This window comes from Giraffa tippelskirchi, chromosome 12 (assembly GCF_054371585.1).
Source record: "Giraffa tippelskirchi isolate mGirTip1 chromosome 12, T2T-mGirTip1v1.2.pri, whole genome shotgun sequence".
NCBI classification, from domain to species: Eukaryota; Metazoa; Chordata; class Mammalia; order Artiodactyla; family Giraffidae; genus Giraffa; species Giraffa tippelskirchi.
This window is the reverse complement of record NC_137286.1, coordinates 94233931-94253935: the sequence shown is the minus strand read 5'-3', so window position 1 is coordinate 94253935 and position 20005 is coordinate 94233931. Positions and strand designations below refer to the sequence as shown.

The window sequence follows — 20005 nt, the reverse complement described above, 5'->3', positions numbered from 1 at the left end:
CAATCAGTTAAGCAGGCTTCTCAGGTGGCACTACTGATAAAGAACCCTTCTGCCAATGCAGGAGACTTAAGAGACACGGGTTCAATCTCTGGGCTGGGAGGATCCCCTGGAGGAGGAAATGGCAACCCACTCCGGTATTCTTGCCTGGAGAATCCCATGGACAGAGGAGCCTGGTGGGCTACAGTCCGTAGGGTCACAAAGAGTTGAACATGACTGAAGCAACCTAGCATGCACAACCGGTTAAGCATTGTTGCTAAGCATTCAATCCTAGATTTTGCTAAAACACTTATTCTGTCTAAAAGTTCTATCCTACAATTCTTGAGGAGTCTATTTCTTTAATGACTCCCGTGTGTGTGCATGCGTGTGTATATATGTGTGTACATATGACTATAATACGATCTGACAAGTGCTCAATTCAGCAGCTGATTTAACAAGAACAAAATTCAAATGACAACGCCTCTATGTAGCTTCCCCTCAATGGTGAGATAAAATAACCGTTTCCTGCTATACTCCTGACTGGATCCTGTACAAGCTTCTGTAACTGTGGCTCCATGTATAAACATGTCTGTTGCCTCATTTGATTGCTTCTTGATGGTGGGACCTTTGTTTGCGCCTTGTTTTCTCATGTGTACACACAGCTCTTGTCACTTACAAATGATAGAAAGGAAGGGAGGGAGGAAGGGGGGAAATTGTACAGTGTGTTTCAAAACCAGTACAGTTCTTGACATTTTATTTTAATATTTTACTTAATAAACCTTCATAGTTTACATTTTCTGTTTTCCTTGATAGAAAACTTGACAGCCCCAATTTTTAAAAAAAAAATTGCACCTAGCTATAAATGAGATCATTAAAAGACAACATTTTTTTTCAATTGCTTAAGTAGGTCAAAACAATTCTTCCTTCTGTCTCATGAACTGCCCAACCTATTTCTTTACTAACTGAATAGCTCAAAACCACTTGCCAGAGGCAAAAAAGAAAAAAATCAAGTGAGTGAAAATGTCTGCAACAGTGACCTGACACTCATCGAAGCTCGTGGGAATCGCTTCTTGAGAGCCTAATCATGTCCAGAAGCAGCCCCCAACCCGTGGGAAAGCCTGCTGACAACCTCCAGCAGCAGAGGAGGGCAGAGCGCCGAGAGAAATTCCCAAGATTCTGAGCTCAGGAGACAGGAAGTACTCATCGTGGTTCAGGGGTCCTGCAATTTGTGCTGAATGTTTCTCATCGGTATTCGTGAACGTTTGGCGTGGTGTAACTAACACTCAGGTGTTTCCGTGTATTTCCTTGCATTGCATTTTTTCACCGCCTCTCTTATTGGCAGATATCTTCCTCAAGCACCTGATTGGACAATACGTAGGTCTGAACTGTTGCATCTGCACTTGGGATGTAAACACCACATCAGATCACATGAGTGTTGTGAGCTGTTATCAACAATAGCAGTCCATGAAAGAGCTATAGGGAGTCCTTCTTCATTAGGTAAAGGTCTGATCAGATAGATCTTCAGTGCCTATGACAGCTCAGCTTCCCAGGCTTTATAAATATCATCCATGAAGCTAATGGCCCAAGAACTCATGAGCTGTTGTGGACAGAAAATTTCCAATTGAGAGTCAGATGCAGACTTTTAACTTCATGTAGAAGAGGTTCTTCTTGATTCCTTAAGATATGACTGAGCACCAGACTTCAAAATGTGAAAATATTAAGTAGAAATAAAAATATTTACTGAATACTTGCTATTTGCCTGGCATTAGGTTGTGAGTTTCTCATTAGGCAAATACTATCATCACCTCTGGTTAACAGATGAGGAAACAGAGGTTTAGAGGTTACCACACCTGTCCAGCAAAGATGTGGCAAAAATGGATCTTCAAGCCAGGCCTGTTTTACAGTGCCATATGCTGTTATTGGGCTTCCCTGGTGGCTCAGATGGTAAAGAGCCTGTATGCAATGCAGGAGACCCAGGTTGGATCCCTGGGTTGGGAAGATCCCCTGGAGAAGGGAATGGCTACCCACTCCAGTATTCCTACCTGGAGAATTCCATGGACAGAGAGCCTGGTGGGCTACACTCCATGGGGTCACATAGAGTCAAACACAATTGAGTGACTAATACTTTCATTTTCACTTTCATACTGTTACTAGTTCATGACTTTAAACTTCAAGCAGAGCTAGAGTTTAAAACAAAAAAACAGAATTATTTTATCCAAAAAGAACCAATGAAGCAAAACCACGAAACAAGAAAGATCAGAGCCTTTTTTTTTCCAGAATCCTGAGATCAAGCCAGAGCAAAGATGAATGGTCCAGAGAAAACAGACCAGCCTGTCCTGGTCTGGGGTCCATCCAGATCCACGGAGAAAAGACAGGACTGACAACAGCTGGCATATGCTCGGAAAGGAAGATCAATTTCCCTGTGGCCGATGTGCAGAATTCTATACCATCATTTTTACCTTGTGACTAAAACTATCCCAATGAAATTCTAATTTTATTCTCAAATATTTCTTTTTTTTTAAGTTTTTTTTTTTTGTATGTGGCCCATCATTAAAGTCTTTATTGGATTTGCTACAATATTGCTCCTGTTTTATGGTGGGTTTTTTTTGGGTGGAGGATCACGATACGTGTGGGATCTTAGCTCCCAGACCAGGGATCGAACTCGCAGCCCTTGCGTTGAAAGGCGAAGTCTTAACCACTGGACCAGGGAAGCCCCTAGACTGCTTTCTGATAAAAAGACACGAGGAAGCCACGCCTGCACTAGCAAATATTGCTGAAAGATAATGCAGACTACTCCTTGAAGAAGAAAAAGAAAATACCTGGTTTCAGTCCCTCATTTGTAATAATGTTCACTTCTGTTTCAAACTCAAGGTGCTTTATTTCCCCAGTAGGACACAGCTGATACCCTTGACCGTGGTGAGGATGGTACCAGGATGGAAATCTTCACAACAGCTGAAAGTAGTGAACCAGATCTATGTGTACAAATAGGGTTACTATGGATGCTTGCTCTTCCTTACAGCTTTCTACATCTTTTTGTGTTTTAACTTATTTCTAAAATGCAAATTATGGCCCCTAGACCACATCTCTTGAACAATAAACTCTGACAGTAGGCTCAAGCACCTGTATTCTTTTCAATAGCTTTTTTTTTATTGTATTTATTTTTGGTGGCTCTGGGTGTTTATTGCTGTGGGCTTTCTCTAGTTGCAGCGAGCGGGGGCTACTCTTCACTGCAGTGCAAGGGCTTCTCTTCGAGATGGCTTCGCTTATTGCTATTCATGAACAATAACTGCTCCTCAGCATGAGGAATCTTCCTGGACCAGGGATCAAACCTGTGTCCCCTGTATTAGCAGGCAGATTCTTAACCACTGGACCACCAGAGAAGTCCCAGCATCTGTACTCTTAATAAGAACTACAATAGGGGAAAAGTTGAGTAGTCATTCTAATGCCTTGGAGGTTACTGGCAATCTTTTAATGCAAAAATTATCTCTTGCATTGCCTCCAAGACAGCACAGAATGCCATAAAAGAAAGCCAATCCTTGCAATGTAAACAAATAGATTTCTAATCTGTGTTTACTTGAACAGACTAGACCAGTAGATTTTGAACTTGGTAGAATGTCTCCATATGGAGTTAATTCACAGCACAGTTTCCAAACTAGCTCTCTGAGAAACTTCCTTTGACTCTTACTTTAAGGCCTTTCGCACCCCAACTTTGACCCTAAGGAAAAGTGATGGGGAAAACTCCTTCCAGATGTACTGTGCAATTATTTGTGTTTATTCTTATCTTAAATGTTTTTCTTCTTAAAGACCATTAGGAACCATCAGATAAGGAGGATTTGGAGTTTAGATTTCAAAAGACACCAGATGTATGCCTTATCCTGTATATCTAGTTTGAGTAATTAATGTGTCATATCAATCTCCAAAGACTCTCACTAAAAAGTCTACACCAATTGATATTCTCAGACACAACTACAAATAAACTCAGGAGTAACTTTCCACTTGCTAGTTGGGATGCTGCCAGCTAATTAAATGGTTTATTAAATGAATCATTTAATACAGCCAATGAACTCTTCAAGTTTACATAAAACAAGAAAACAAACAAAGAAAAAAGCCTGTGGCCAAAAGTCCTCAGATACAATATAGCTCTATTAAATTCATTCACTCATGCAGCCAGTATTTGTTGATCACTAACAATGAGACAATGGCAGTGCTCAGTAAGAAGAACACAAACATTGCCCCTGCAGCAACAATAGTCAAATGATAGACATAGATGATTACTTCATTCCATCTTTGATTATAGGAGGGTCTACTCTCTCTTCAGCTGAGGCAGGAAGAGTCAGCAATGGTTTCCTTTATGTCTGACCTCAATTATGCGTAGGGCTTAGTTAGGCTGAGGGAGGTACAGAAGGATGTTCTAGGCAGGCAGGGCAGAAGGACAAATGCTACAAGGCACCTGATATCTTGGCTAATTGAGGGAACCAAAAGGAAGACAATGTAGCCAAGCACAATAGATACAAGGAGAAGAGTGACAAGAGACAGAGTGGTTAGAGATGTACACACCGGGTAAAACAAGAGAAGCAAGAAGTCACAGGTAGGGGATTTTACATAGGATTTAGAGGAGAGCAAGTGAGGACTTACGAAGATGCCTTTGGAGTGTGAAGATAAGAAGGGTATATTTGTCTGCAATGTATGTTTTTCCTTAAAAAGCATCTTTTAAATTTTATTATTAGAGTATAATTGCTTTACAATGTTGGTTAGTTGCTGCAATGTATTTTTAAAATGTAATATACAAATATACATATATATGTATATATGTGTATGTTATATAATGCTATAATATGTAATGACATGCAAATGTATGTGATTCTTCTAAATCTCTACTGAGAGGTGACTACATAACATTCAGTCTACCCTCATTAGACATCCATTCACCAGAGGCAACAGCAAAAAATACCTTCAAATATCACTATTCAACCTTTAGTAGAGTGTTGGGTCATTGTCAGAGGAATGCTAGGAGTAGTTCATTGGTGAACGGAGTGGCAGCCAAAATTTATGAATTGACTTTGGTCAATTATACAGTTGCTTCTATCTTGGTATGAACAGTGCTTTTTGAGAGTCTCAGGAGCCCAGTGGGCTCTGTCACCTTTAGGACTGGTAACCTAGGTCTCGACTGGGCTTCCCTGGTGGCTCAGATGGTAAAGAATCTGCCTGCAATGCAGGAAACCCAGGTTTGATCCCTGGGTTGGGAAGGTGCCCTGGAGAAGGGAATGGCTACATCACTTTCACTTTCAACCTCGGTCTTGGTAACCAGACACTGGGTTCTCTGTCCCACTGCTTAGCAGAGGGCTCTGCTCCAAAAGGTGAGTTGAATCCTGCTGCTTGAATATTGACACATCTGCTCAAATGAACCTTTCCTGCTGAGTACTTTTCAAAGTGCCTTAAGTACAAATCAGTGGAACAGATTGGATGACTGTTTTTGTGCTAACTTGCAAACAAATGTTTGTCTATGTGGCAGAATCTCGTGGGAGTCTTGCTTTAATCATAACATCCCATCTGGTGGTAAACTTGTGGAGATACTTACAGCTCTTGTAATCTCCAAACATCCTAAGCTCTCAATGTTTGCAACAAGAACTTGAACATGGGGTTGGTTAACTTGGCTCAGACCTGTTAACAATACCTGGATTAAGACAGTATCAGTGGAGATGAAGAAAGTGGAACTCTCTAAGGGGGAGAACTAATGTGGAAGAGGGAGAAGGATATATCTAAGATGACTAAGGTTCCGAACATGAGCAACTTTGTTTACAGTTGTGTGATGCACAAAGAACATTGGGGACAGAGTTGGTTTAGAAGGAAGATTAACTCAGTTTTGGACAGTGGGCTTGATATATCTCTGAGTTTGCTAAATGGAGATGTTGTGTATGCAGTTGGCTATAAGAGGTCTGGGGCCAGCTATGTACTGGGTTGACCAAAAAGTGTTTTTCCCATAAGATGTTACGGAAAAACCTGAATAATCTTTTTGGCCCACCCAATACCTTTGGGAATCTTCAGAATATGGATGTAATTGAAGGCAGGAGAATATACAAGATTTCCCAGGGAGGTGATGGTGGAGAAGGGAACGGATAGCAAAATTCCTTTTCAAGTAACAATTGCCTTAATTTGAAAATAATGCTTTTTTGAATCAAGTGAGGGAGAGAGCCCTGGAGGATGCTTCAATGGCACAATGAAATAGGAACACAGAATGACTATGCAGGGGAGAAAAAGAATTTGGTTTGCTCTTTTAGAGAAAAGAAGAGGCCAGAGGAAGCAGTTCAATGAAGAGACCAGGCTGGTGGACTTATTGGAACGTCACAATAGAAAGCAACGAAAGGGAAGGTCGTGGGCTGTTCCGGTTATAGTTGTTTGCAATGCTCGGTTGTAAATCTCTCCTCCAGCTTCACCTGCTAAAGCTTCAGTAAAACCTACAAAAACTCATCAATACTTACTGGGAGTAATTTTCTTTTATAGAGAACAAGAAAGAGCACCAAGTTTTATATTAGGGGCAAAGAAATTAAGGACAAAAGCAGAATCTGGGTGTGTAAGAGGTAGCCTCAGAAAACGTGCCTCCACACTGGGGATTTGCAGAAATTTGGGGGCTGGCTGTGAACTCTAATAGGCTATGGAATTGAAAAGGTTATTTTCTATAGATTTTGACAATAGGTATATCCATCCTCTCATAGCTGGGTTATACATTTTTAAATAACCCATTTGTGTTATTTTAAAATTATTTTGGGGACTTCCCTGGTGATCCAGTTGTTAAGACTCTGTGCTCCCACTGCAGGGAGCATGGGTTCAATCTCTGGCTGGAATTTCACACGCTGAGCAGTGCAACCAAAAAAGGAAAATTTGGGGGACTTCCCTGGTGGTCCAGTAGTTGAGTCTTCACCTTCCAATGAAGGGGTGCAAGTTCGATCCCTGGTCAGGAAGCTAAGATCCCACATGCCTCTGGGCCAAAAAACCAAAATATAAAACAGAAGCAACACTGTAATAAATTCAATAAAGACTTTTTTTAAAGTCCACATTTTATCTTTAAAAAATAAAATAGGTAATATAGCTATTTTTCAATAGGTAATATAGCCATAAGTTTAACGATATGAAGGGCACTTAAAGGAAGTTTTCCTCCCACCTATGTCTCTTATCCAGAGATAACTATTATCATCTGTTTCTTATTTATCTTTCTAGAAATATATCATTGGTATAAAGCAAATACACATATATCCTTTAAAAATGTTTGCAGAAATTTTAGCATACTGTATAACGTTTCTGTTTCTTGCTCCTTTCTCTTAGATCTTGAAGCTGTTTCTGTATCAGTACAGAAATGCTACTTTTAAATAGCTGTATAGCTTTCCACCTACAGATGTACCATCATTTATTTGAGTTCCCTACTGATGTGCATCTAAGTTGTTTCAAGACTTCTGCTTTTTCTGAAAATGCCTCAGTGAAAAAGCTTTTCCGTACGTCATTTTGCACAAATTTAAAATTTTCCATATGCCATTTTTGTGCAATTCACTTAATTCCTCTTGCCCAAAGACTTTAAAGTCCCTTGCTCATGATGACAAAGGGCAAAGCCCAGAGGAGGCAGGTGTCATAGAGAACACAGATAAAGGTTCAGAAAGCTCAGCTTAGGCTCTCAGAGAACTGGGCCAGCAATATCAAAGCCAACGTGTTTTGGGGTAGCTGGAGGAAAGGAAAACGATGTAGAGAAATAAACTCATGAAGACTCAGGACTAGAGAGCTGAGTTTTGGAAGAAGGCATCCTTGAGCTTATCTGACCTCACAGGACAAAGTAAGTGGACCACAGAGAAGACAAACTAAACTGGCAAGAACCCTCCCTTTGAGCTTCCAATGGAAAACAGGGACCAACAGTTCTTCCATGGATTATCTTGTGTTATCTTCATAATACTCCATTAAGAAGGTAAGATTATTATTCAGATTCCATAAATGAGGAAACTAGGGTAAGGAAACTTGATCAAGGTCACACAACAGGTACATGGTAGAATCAACATTCAAACTCTTGGGCTCTCTGCACCGGAAGGTCTTAATCACTGCCATACGCGTGAAGCTTTAACCAAACAAGGGCACGTAAACCCCGTGTTATAGCTAGCCTTAATCCACCCATCTCTTTCTGTTAGCTTAAACCCCAAGGCTTCCTTAAAGACCTGGAGTTTGTCAGTAAAGTGGCTCAAAAACTAACGACTAAAAATTCCCCTCAGGCAAATAATAATTTATCCTAGATGAGTGCATTAAAACAGACAGCCCATATAAAAAATGTCTCCCATTGAAGCTTATTTCTATGTGAGTTACAAGTTAAACACTCATTACAAAAAATACTATGATTGGTATTATAGACTAATATATGCTAATAGGATTGTGACAGAGTACTGATTTTAAGAATTTAAATGCATAGAGAAACTTAAAGTGAAAGAGTTAGTTGCACAGTCATGTCCCACTCTTTTAAGACCCCATGAACTGTGGCCTGCTAGGCTTCTCTGTCCATGGGATTTCCTAGGCAAGCATACTGGAGTAGGTTGCCATTCTCTTCTCCAGGGGATCTTCCCAATCAAGGGATCAAACCCAGGTAAATTCCCACATTGCAGGTAAATTCTTTACCGTCTGAGACATCGGGGAAGCCCAGAGAAACTTAAGGGCCATGGTAAAATATAAAATACGTAAACAGTGAAGCTATTAGAACATATGATACATACTAAGTGATCAGTAAACACTTTTTAAATGAATAAATAATTAAAAGAAAACTACCAGGATATCAGAGGCCCTAAGAAAACACTGCGGCTGAGCCAAACTACGTATCTCAGACAATCCTGTGTAGAAGACACAGCATAATTTTCAAAAACAGGACAAGCAACAGTTCCTCCCCATATCCTAGAGAAGTGGAATTGTGGAGACTGTTAAGAAAAAAAAAGAAGAGGAAGTTTCCAGATCCAATTGCTCATGGAAGTAATTTAGCTTCAGCGTGGCCACAGATGGCCTGACAGAATGATGTTTTTTCCCTGCTCTCATTCACATTAAAAGCTTTCTCATTTTTCATCACTACCATTTATTTTCAGATCCAAATCCTTTCTTTAATGATCACAAAAATTGAACAGTCACTCAGGGTACCAAAGTAAAGAAGATCTGAATCATGAGAATATTGTCCTTTTTCCACACCAGGCGAACTCCTCCAGGGAAAAATCAATTATTTTCTCGTTGACCCCGTTGGTAGGTGTTAGGGCAGTGACCCAGATCATGGCAACCTCTTGCTCTGCTCTGAGGAATTAGTCCAGTTTTGTCCCCTCAAAAATTACTCTTCAGATGACAGGCAGTTTCTTATCAATCCTGTAGGCTTGCTGAAAGCTGTCATCACGATCTATTTGTAACATTTCTAAGAAGGCTCTCTGGAGGGATGCACTCCACATTATGAGGGAAACCCTGTATCCAAGAGGGGTGCCTGCACACTTGGTATCCTTGAAATGGAGCAGGTCCTTGTCCCCACCACCCCACCATGTTCTCTGCCTGCCTTTTGCCTGTGGAAAACTTTAGTCAATGAATAAATTTAATCAGAGAAATGCGGAAACAACAGAAAATAGTCAAAAGAGACTAAATAATAATAATGTAGTCATTAAGCATAGTCAAGGACTGTTCGTTCTTTCTCAAGGACATAGATAATATTCTGAGCCACATCCTGTGAACTGGCTGACAGAGACCGAAACCCCAGGTGGAGACGTTAACTACACGGTGACCAGGCTGTACCCACGACACAAGCTGCCCCAATTCCGAGAACTGACTGCAAAGAAATGGAAACAAATGGACTGTGGAACTGAAGACTCACTGTACCTAAAACATTCAGGACGATGCTGGTCAGACCACTGATGACCAGTTTCAAGCTGGCAGAGATGACTATGCTGTTTCTGCAAGTGATCCCTTCCCCTCAACTCTGTCTGTAAGTGCTCTCAGCCCTCGTCAGGGCGGGAGTCGGCCTTTGGAGACCCTCATCCCTGACCCCCAGCCCCAGCCCCATCTGAAACAAAGCAAACTTAACTTTCATTTCCACCAACCTGGCCTGTTCCTGGCTTTTGAGCGGCGAGCAGCTAGACCCACAAACTTTTTTCGGTAACCTTCTGACAAATTCATTCCATCACGAAGGGCTGCAAAACAGTTTTTTTTTTTTAATAATTTTTTTGTTGAATTATAGTTGATTTACAATATTGGGTTAGTTTCATGTGTGCAGCACAGGGATTCAGTTATACATGTATATATATTCTTCAGATGGTGAACACCTTTTCAGTGTGATTACTGGCATTTGTGTGTATCTTCTTTCGTAAAATAGTCCATTTATTTCAACCATTCAAAAAATTGAGTTGTCGTTTTATTATTCCTCATATATTCTGAATGTAAGTTCTTTGCCAGATAGGTGACTCTTCCAGTCTTTGGCTTACCTTTCTGTTTTCTTAATGATGTCTCTGAAGAGCAGAAAATCATCACATCATCTTTCTTTTCCTTATATCTTTTAAATGTATCTTTAATAAATAAATTAGGGTAAACAATTCTTTACCTGGGAGGAACTTCTCCCTGTGTTTGAGAGTCAACTGACATTCCGGGACATGTAACCACTGACGTTCTTGTTCGTTTTCCCCCATAGAGCAAGGGTTGCACTTTATGGAGTGCTTTATACATAGGAGTAGAATGCCTAGCAGGCTTCCCAGGTGGCACTAGTGGTAAAGAACCCGCCTGCCAATGCAGGAGACATTAAGAGACAGGGTTCCATCCCTGGGTCAGGAAGATTCCCTGGAGGAGGGCATGGCAACCCAGTCCAGTATGCTTTCCTGGAGAATCCCATGGACAGAGGAGCCTGGTGGGCTACTCTTCATAGGGTCTCTCAGAGTCGGACATGACAAGAGACTTAGCATGCCTGCATAATGCCTAGCAAGTAGCAGGAGCTCAAAAACTAACTGTTACACAAATGAATTTGTTGAAAATTGGAAGGGTCAATTCAGTTTCATCAATTAACTTCTTTAAGCATTGTTCTCTCTTCCTTAAAAACAAGGAAACCCTCTCCTCCACTTACCTCACAAGCATGTACAAATGATCTTTGAGATTCTGAACACAGTCCCTTACATGTACATCAGCAAGAAGTCCGTGATAGATAATTCTCAGAGATTTTATCATTATTGCTATTATTATTATTTCATGAAAGCTGATTTTCATTTGAAAAGAATTATCAACATATAAAAATTCTTTAGATTTTTATACAATTCCTAATACATCAGATGCTGCTCATCAAGCCCTGGGACATCCTGAACCAAAAAAAAAAAATTACGACTAGTCAGAACTGGAGATATAAGCATGTGCCAATTCACTTCATCATGTCAGAGTGATCAGCTTTTTATTCTAGTGAGGCTCACTAATGTCTAAAACCCTGCAGATTACATAAAAATGACAATGTTATCATTAAATCTGCCCAAGAAATTAGACCTTAGTGAATTCCACTGAGAACTCCCAACTTGATAATGCGAGCTTAGGAAGTCATAATACTATTCTGACAAGAAGGTGCAGTTAAAGAAATTCGAAAGCCACTAGTAGTAACTGAAAATGATGGGCTAATTGAGGAAGCAAAGTGCAATTGTCTCCTCCCAGGAGGAAGCCACAGAGTGGAGAAGCCCCTGTTCGGTGGACAATGAGACACAATCAAGCGGCATTCAGCACAGGATGAAATAAGCATCTGAGAGCAGAGTGGCTTTTTCCATAGCAACAAAGCCTCAGAAAGTCCAGAATGTTACTGGCCAGAATCTTGTATTGTTCTTCCTGGCAGCGTCAGTCCTCACCTTGGATGATTAAAAGTGCCAGAAGCAAGGGTGATATTCGGATATTCAAGTTAAATTGCTCAAAATGCATTGAAAGAATAAAAATATACTTACATGTGTAAATAGAATATTTAATTTCCAAATATGAACAATATATAATTTGGAAACCAATTGAACCAGAAATTTTAAGGATTTCATGCTTACTCAGCATTGCCTAAGAGAAGAATACCCGTCATCCAATCTTTGCCTTTGAAAGAGTTGGTCCTCTTACGGGGTAGTGTAAGGGTCCAGATCTTTCACTCTAGTCCAGGATTTAGGCTGGGAATAGGAGGGTAAGAGGATCTGAATCACCAAGACGCCTGAAAGACATTGCTTCTGGCACAGAAACACCAAAGAAAGGCAGCCCCTTATAGAAAGTGGAGGGGAGGCATGTCACTGTCAGCCTGAGACCACTCTGTCGTCATCCACGGAGACTGAACCAGGCATGACATGGTTTTCGGTGCCTTCAACCACTTCTAAATATTGCCCAGATTCTCAAACTTCATTTAAAACAGACTTGAAATTCTTCTCTCAAAAGGATTTGATCATGACTGAAGTGCAGTGAACAGGCAGTTAGAATTCTGGTGGCAAAGAATTTAGGGTGAAAGAAGGAATTATGTCATACTCACCTTTAATGGTAACTGGCAGAGAATCCACCTGCAAGGCAGGAGACCCTCGCTTGATTCTTGGGTTGGGAAGATCCCCTGGAGAAGGGATAGGCTACCCACCTTAGTATTCTTGGGTTTCCCTGGTGGCTCAGAAGGTAAAGGATCCACCTGCAATGCAGGAGACCTGGGTTCAACCCCTGGGATGGGAAGATCCCCTGGAGAGGGGAATGGCTACCCACTCCAATAGAATTGCCTGGAGAATTTCATGGACAGAGGAGCCTGGTGGGCTACAGTCTATGGGGTCACAGAGAGTTGGACACGACTGAGCAACCTTCACTTTACCTTTAGTACCTTGTGTGCCAATAAGAACACCTGGTTGGATGACTAGTGAGTGAATGAATAGGGGGCCTAAAAATAAAATGAAAAATTTACAACACTGTTGGAGTTGAAAGGTTACTTTTAGGAAATTAAGAAGCAAACCCCATAACTGAATTATAACACTCTATGACACACTGAGCTATTGATCAAAGAGAGAATTTATTCACAGAGCTTTTCAAATACAAACAAAATAGCACTTTTTACTTTTTACAAAATGAATATTGGAATAAATGTGGTACAGCACAGTACAATAATGGACGAAAGAAAACAAGATCTAATGACTGGAAAATGTCTCGCCTTACTTTCACATCTTCAACTGAATTCTCTCCTATGGTGGACAGAAAGTTGCCCCTTTACTTCATAAGAATATTACAGCAGATACTACTCAGAGAAATATTGCATATTTTTTTGAATAATATTGAAATACAAAGGCTTAATTCTAAAGGTCTGCATAAACACTGAAAACATGTTGAGGGTGTAAAGAGTTTATGCAGAGTATACAAAATACTGATAGAGTGGCTTATTGGTCCATTGGTTAGGTTTAATGTATGCTTTATAAAGTGATAATACTGTATTTTAAATGTGTATTAAAAAGAAAACAGAGGAGTAATGCACCACTAAACATCTCGTACAGTCTGTGCAACCACTGAAATGTCTGTGTTTGGGCATGTGTATCTCATGGGTATGTCTGTATATGCTCGTGTGCTTTCAAAAGTGCCATGACTCACAGGGAACCTTTTTGGGTTACCCTGCTTCCTAACATAATACTGTTTCTACTAGCCCTTTTGATTCTCTGAGTCATCATCCTAAAAAAAAACCCACCTTGTTTGCATATATAGATTTGTTTTGTGTGTGTATGTGTTCTACATCAACAATACTCTGTGGAATAGAAACACCCAACACCCTGCAATATTTTTAGCCTTTGGTCCATTTTTCTCTATCATTCCATGCTCTACATTTCTTTCACAAATCTTGCACAACCCTTCCGTGTGGTATGATGTTTCTGATTCCATTGGGTTTCATTTCATTTGCATCGTATGGTTTAGAAGCACTCTTCTGCCTTTTGAAAGTAGCTGGATGCTTCGGTCCCTCCGGGTCCCTGTGGCCCATCTTCTCCTCTGTCTGCGTGTGGCAGCTCCATCTCAGTATGGGTACTGTTTCTGTTTCTTGCCTGAGAAGCAAGCCAGCCATGTGCAGAGCAGCATGGCGGCGGCGGCCCCAGCTCCCGTGCAGTAGTAGGCCCAGCCGATTTCACACTTACCTAGGGACACACGAGAAGGAGAGAAAGCAGGCACAGGTCAGGCGGATTTTACTGGAGGCTCTGTTACTTCTCCCCAGGTGTGGGCTCCTGGTGGACCAAAGTGAAACTGAAATCCTCCTTAGAAATACAGTCTCATTCGAATGATAATAAGGGTTGAAAGTTATCTCATGATGGAAGAAAGCCAGTGTGGTTGGCTGCATTTGAGAAGGACCTCAAGGCCTATGTCTCCTGCTAGCTAAGTGACAGAATCCTATTCTCCCCAGCTGCGATGCTCACACCCACGGCTGAACAAAAGGAGGAATAACAGCTATCGGGATAGGAGAGATGAAGGTATTAGTTCTGATTTAAATCACCTAAACTCATATGCATAATGAGGTACCTTAGAAAAAAACTTCAAAATAGAGATACAGTCCTAAATATAGACACAGCTTTTGCAAAGGGGCCACTCTAAGGAGGTGATCCATTTGAAAGATAATGCTAGAGTGAAAGAATCTACCAAAAAAAAAAAAACCTCCTGTAACTACTAAGTGATAACAGCAATGCTGCAGGATAGAAAAGTAAATATACCACTGATTTCAGACAAAAGCAAAGTAATACTGTCCTTCTTATTTTTCTTTATCATGATAAGGTTCTGTGAAGTTTCTTTGGCTGTCGGAGGCTTCACTCACCCACCTATCTACCTACCCACCCAAGTCCTGCCCTACCCTGAAAGACTCAAGAATCAGTATAGAGCCTTCAGCACATCCTCCTTGAGCCACCATCTTCCTGAGGCCAATTAACTCCTTATCTTGATAAGGGTGTGTGTGTCATTCCTAATAATTGCTATGTTTATGGAGTCTTCCTTATTTGTGTTATAAAACATGCAGTCAACTCATCAGACCAACTGTCTATCAGATGAAAATGGAAAGGTAAGGCACCAGATAAAGGTACTAAGAAGGGACTTCCCTGGCAGTCCAGTGGTTAAGACTCCACACTTACACTGCAGGTAGCGCCCATTCAAGGAACTAAGATCCCACATGCTGTGGGGTGAGGCCAAAAAAAAAAAAAAAAAAAAGATACTTAAGAAGTGGGCCATTGTTGAAAGTGTTTGAGGATGTTACATAGTAAAGCCACTAACCACACATAGGTCCTAGTTCATGTGTGTGATTTACACATTTTTGTGGTTTAAATTTAGTAACTGGCTAAGATCCCAATTGAGCAACTAACATTCAGTGTGATTTAAAAGAAAATTATTCCTCTATTTCAGATATACAGACTTTCACTTGCTAGGTAATTCATTAAGTAAATCATTATTAAATCAATATGGATTTATTCTGGTATTCTGGATTATGTAGAAATATGGCCAGCCCTTAATCTAACTTCAAAAAAATATATAAAAGCATACACCACACACACACACATCTTTTGAGAAGCAAAACAATGGTCAAGACCAGTATGCTAAGGTCTAGATGTGTCAATAAAATTGAGATAAATCCAAAGAAACACTAAGTCATCCATCCCCTGATTCTTTATTCCCTTCCTCCCATTTTCTTTCTCTCCTTCAATTTATCCATTAATTCAAAAAATATTTTTTAAGTGAACACTCTAACTAGGACACATTAGGTGCTAGGAATATACTTTGGAAAACAATACAGTTCCTGGTATCAAGGAGCCACCGTCTCATCAAGGGAGTATTACTGCTAATGCAGGAGACATAAGAGATGTGGGTTCGATCCCTGGGTCGGGAAGATCCCCTGGAAGAGGGCACAGCAACCCACTCCAGTATTCTTACCTGGAGAATCCCATGGACATAGGAGCTGGGTAGGCTATAGTCCATGGGGTCACAGAGTTGGATACGACTGAAAGGATTTAATAAACATGCACTCAGATATTTATATGATAACTGTGATATGTGCTTTGAAGAAAAAACATCTAAGATGCTAAGAAAGCAAATCATAAGGAATTTTATACCGTGAGGTTGTGTGATGGAGAGCCTTAAAGTAGAAATGAAATTCAAGCTGAGACCTGGCAGATGAGCAGAGGTTAGCCAAAAATGAATGTGAGAGGCCAGGGAAGAGTGTATTTGCCCCACGGGATGGGAATGTAATGGAGAAACGTAGGCAAATTTGGGTCTTGTTAAAGTATTGTTTGGGCTTCCCAGGTGACTCAGTGGTAAAGACTCCACCTACCAACGCAGGATACAAGGGTTCAATTCCTGGGTTGGGAAGATCCCCTGGAGAAGGAAATGGCAACTCACTTCAGTATTCTTGCCTGGAGAATACCATGGATAGAGGAGCCTGGTGGGCTGCAGTCCATGAGGTTGCAAAGAGTCGGACACGACTGAGCAACACTTTTCAAAGTGTTGTTCAAGTAAGAGATGGGGATGCCACTGTTCGTGTAAGCATAAGATGGGGTTGGGTGTGAGCACTTCCAGAGTTTGAGAGCTAGAAGCCTGAAGACTTCCTCTTCAAATGTTCATCTAGGCTGGCATATAGAGATGTGAGATATTCAACAACTAGTTCAGTTGCTCAGTCGTGTCCGACTCTGCGACGCCATGGACTGCAGCATGCCAGTTGTTGAGATATTTAACATCCATAGGTAAATCTTGAGCACCCACTCTGTGTGTTGCAATGTTACAGGAGACCCAGGGGGGACCAAAATAGAGAGCATCTTTGGTTTCAAATGCTGATGTTCTAGCAAGACCGATTCTTGAGTATCGCTCACATCAATTGCACTCTCTTCAAGCCATTCCTTGTGTATTCTACACATATGTCTGCTGAAATTCAGTTAACAAAATTAACTAGATATAGAAAGGAATTTTTTTCATGAAACTATCAATGTAAATGTATCTTAAAAGAAGAAGAAAGGTTTTTCTTCTTCCTGAGCATGAGTCCTTCCATAGTAAAACCCACATGCTCAATAATAAGAAATTAGCACTGTGTTTTACAGTAATAGGAGAAAAAGTCTTTCTGAGTACATTAGGCTATTAGGAAAGAGCAGCTGTTTAAGTTTATATGCTTTAAATGGCACCGTAGCCCATGAGCAGTAATGGAAACAAAGGAAAACCAGGAAATAGGGGACCATTTTTCCTTGGCCTCTCCCTTCCCCTGTGGTGGCAATAAATTCTTGTTATTATAGTGCAAACACAAAGCATTTTACTAGAGGGCAAGCTTTGTCTGTGATCCGTTCAGGAAATTAGAGAAGCAAATCCCTTTAAACTTTCCCTTTTGCTCTCTGTAATGCTCCATCAAACAGGACTCCAAGCCCACCGGGTTGGCAAACTGCTGCTTTCAGCAATGGGGGATGCTATTCTCGACAGATAAAATAGAGGGTAATGGGACAGAAAGCAGCAAACCACAGCCACCTGCACATTCAATGGAAAAAGGTGTCCTGGCTGTGTTCCAGGGCAGCCCCAGGGAGAAGGTGAGTGGGAGAGGTGTGGCTGATTTTTTTAGGGTGCCTCAAATTGGTAGCTCAGTTGGTAAAGAAACCGCTTGCAATGTGGGAGATTCCTGGGTCAGGAATATCCTCTGGAGAAGGGATAGGCTATCCACTCCAGTATTCTTGGGCTTCCCTGGTGGCTCAGCTGGTAAAGAATCCGCCCGCAATGTGGGAGACCTGGGTTCAATTCCTGGGTTGGGAAGATCCCCTGAGAAGGGAAAGGCTACCCACTCTAGTATTCTGGCCTAGAGAATTCCATGGACTCTATAGTCCATGGGGTCGCAAAGAGTTGGACACAACTGAGCGACTTTTCACTTTCAAATTAGTTTTTAGTGCATCTTCTGTTAATAAGAGACAGAAGAAAAGGTACAAAGAACGCAGCCGTGGGACTTCCCTGGTGGTTCAGTGGCTAAGACTCCGTGCTCCCAATGTAGGGAGTCTAGATTCAATTCCTGGTTGGGGAACTAGATCCCACATGTCGCAACTGAAAAAAAATAAAATAAAAAGATCCTGCATGCTACAACTAAGACCCACCGCAGCCAAATATATATAAATAGGGATGTTTTCCCGGTGACTCAGTGGTAAAGAATCCTTCTGCAATGCAGGAGACTCTGGAGACAAGGGTTTGATTCCTGAGTTGGGAAAATCCCCTGGAGAAGAAAATGGCAACCCACTTCAGTATTCTTGCCTGGAAAATTCCATGGACAGAAGAGCCTGGTAGGCTACAGTCTGTCCATAGCGTCACAAAGATTCAGACAGGACTAAGTGACTGAGCACAGGACATAGAAATAAATATATAAATGTAAAAAAATTAACCCTGCTTACTACAAATAAAAATAAAGTTTCAGTGATCAGTTCATCTTTTGAGGAACTGTATTTATTCATTCGTTTGATTACTGTTTTAGTGTCTACCGCGTGACTGCCTGTCTGCCCCTATACCCCAGTGCTCAGTATGATGATGTCTGGAGCACAGCAGACAATCGATACACATTTGTGGCATGAATGGATATCAGACACAATATTAGTGCTGAGAATAGAGATCTGAAATAATTATATAATAATGGTTGTGGACAGCCTGTGAAGCAGGTGCTAAACAGTTTAGAAGCAGCATCTCATGTAACCATTTTTGCCTATGATGCCTTCAGGAAATTAGAGAAACAAATCTGTCATTCCCATTTTGAAGATGAGGACCTTGTGCTGCATGCAAGATAAGTCAATGGCCCAGTATCTCAAATCAGTGATGGAGCTTGAACTTGAACTCCAAAACTTTTTCCTGTGCTCAGATATGTTTTAGGAAGGTCCATATCAAAATTTTCCCCAGTTGTCAGATAGTACTTGTCTTTGCCAGAACTTACATGCCATGCAGAAATAAGCTATATGATGCATCTTTGAACCAGTATTCTTAGAAGACTCCATATGCCCATGTCTACCTGGCAATATTTAAGTTATTAAAGGCTTCCATTTTACAGATGTAGCATCCTCAATTTTGGAGCCAGTGGAACCAATCCCCCTAGGGGATGTGGGGGAGTGAGATCCAATACATTTACTTGATCAATTCAGGTAACTGACTTTTCCTGAACAAAAACTGACTACAGACATGCTTCCAAATTGGGTGTTTTTGACCTGCCCTAGTCTGAGTGTAGCTGAGTAAGGGCTCCAGGTATGGGTCACATTTCAGCTTCTCTCTTGCTTGCAGACCACTAGCAGTCTGGCAGGAGCCCACTGGGCCATCCTCATTCAATACCCAGAAACTTTGCCACAGCGCCTCGTACTGTGCGCAGTACTGCTCATCTGAACATAAAGCAGGATCCTTCAGGGAGCCCTGCAGGCTGGCTAAACCCCCTTGTGTACTCGGCCTGCCTGGGCTCTGAATTTGAACTTGAGCCTTGCTGGTTTCCAGCTTATTTCTCTCCTCACCAGGTCACTGCTGAGTTCCCAGCCTTGTATATAAGCTAGCTGCCTTCATTTATCAAGGCAGGACATCTTTCATCTGTGATATTTTATAAGGTGTCAATGCAAAGTTTGTGTAGAGAAGAAGCAGGCATATTAGATTTCAACTCTTTTGCTGTACAAATAACAAAGGTAGGAAGGTGGGAGGGTCAGTAGAGAGAGAAAAAAACTTTTGTGTTCTTAAATACCACTGGCAGAAGTTTGAGAGGTCTTTTTCCTCTTGAATAAATTCCTTCCTACCTCTTCCTATTCAGACTACCTTGTCTGCCTATGCATGAAAACCAAGAACAAAAAGAACCTGTCATGGTACCGATTCCACGTGTTCTTTTGTTATCAAACAAAAGTGTTGCCTCCCCCCCAAAAAAGGGTTTAATCATTTGACCTAAAACATACAAAAGCTTTGATTCAAACTTTTAATGGAACAAGTAGTTAAAATGACAGGTGAGTCTGAAAAGAGAAGAGCAGAACTCAAATTTGATCACTGGGCAAAAACTATAGAAGTAAAAAGGCTGAGGGAAGAAAGTTTGTGAGGTGGGGTTCTT

The 20005-nt window shown here is 41.1% G+C and overlaps 1 protein-coding gene and 1 long non-coding RNA gene across 6 annotated transcripts in view; one reads left to right on the top strand and one right to left on the bottom strand.

The window, feature by feature from the left end:
- Positions 1 to 3092, top strand: part of LOC145528784 (uncharacterized) — a 43271-nt gene extending 40179 nt beyond the window's left edge. Inside the window, exon 2 of the long non-coding RNA XR_014070648.1 lies at positions 947 to 3092. This is a non-coding gene — a long non-coding RNA (uncharacterized LOC145528784). The remainder of the gene's footprint in view (positions 1 to 946) is intronic.
- A 9880-nt stretch (positions 3093 to 12972) lies between these two features.
- The window catches only part of LHFPL6 (LHFPL tetraspan subfamily member 6), a 276744-nt gene continuing 269711 nt past the window's right edge, over positions 12973 to 20005 (bottom strand). For all 5 annotated transcript variants that reach the window (XM_081547753.1, XM_081547751.1, XM_081547754.1 and 2 more), the window contains one exon: positions 12973 to 14093. In XM_081547753.1, coding sequence (XP_081403879.1) covers positions 13975 to 14093 — 119 coding nt within the window. In that variant the 3' untranslated portion in view covers positions 12973 to 13974. The remainder of the gene's footprint in view (positions 14094 to 20005) is intronic.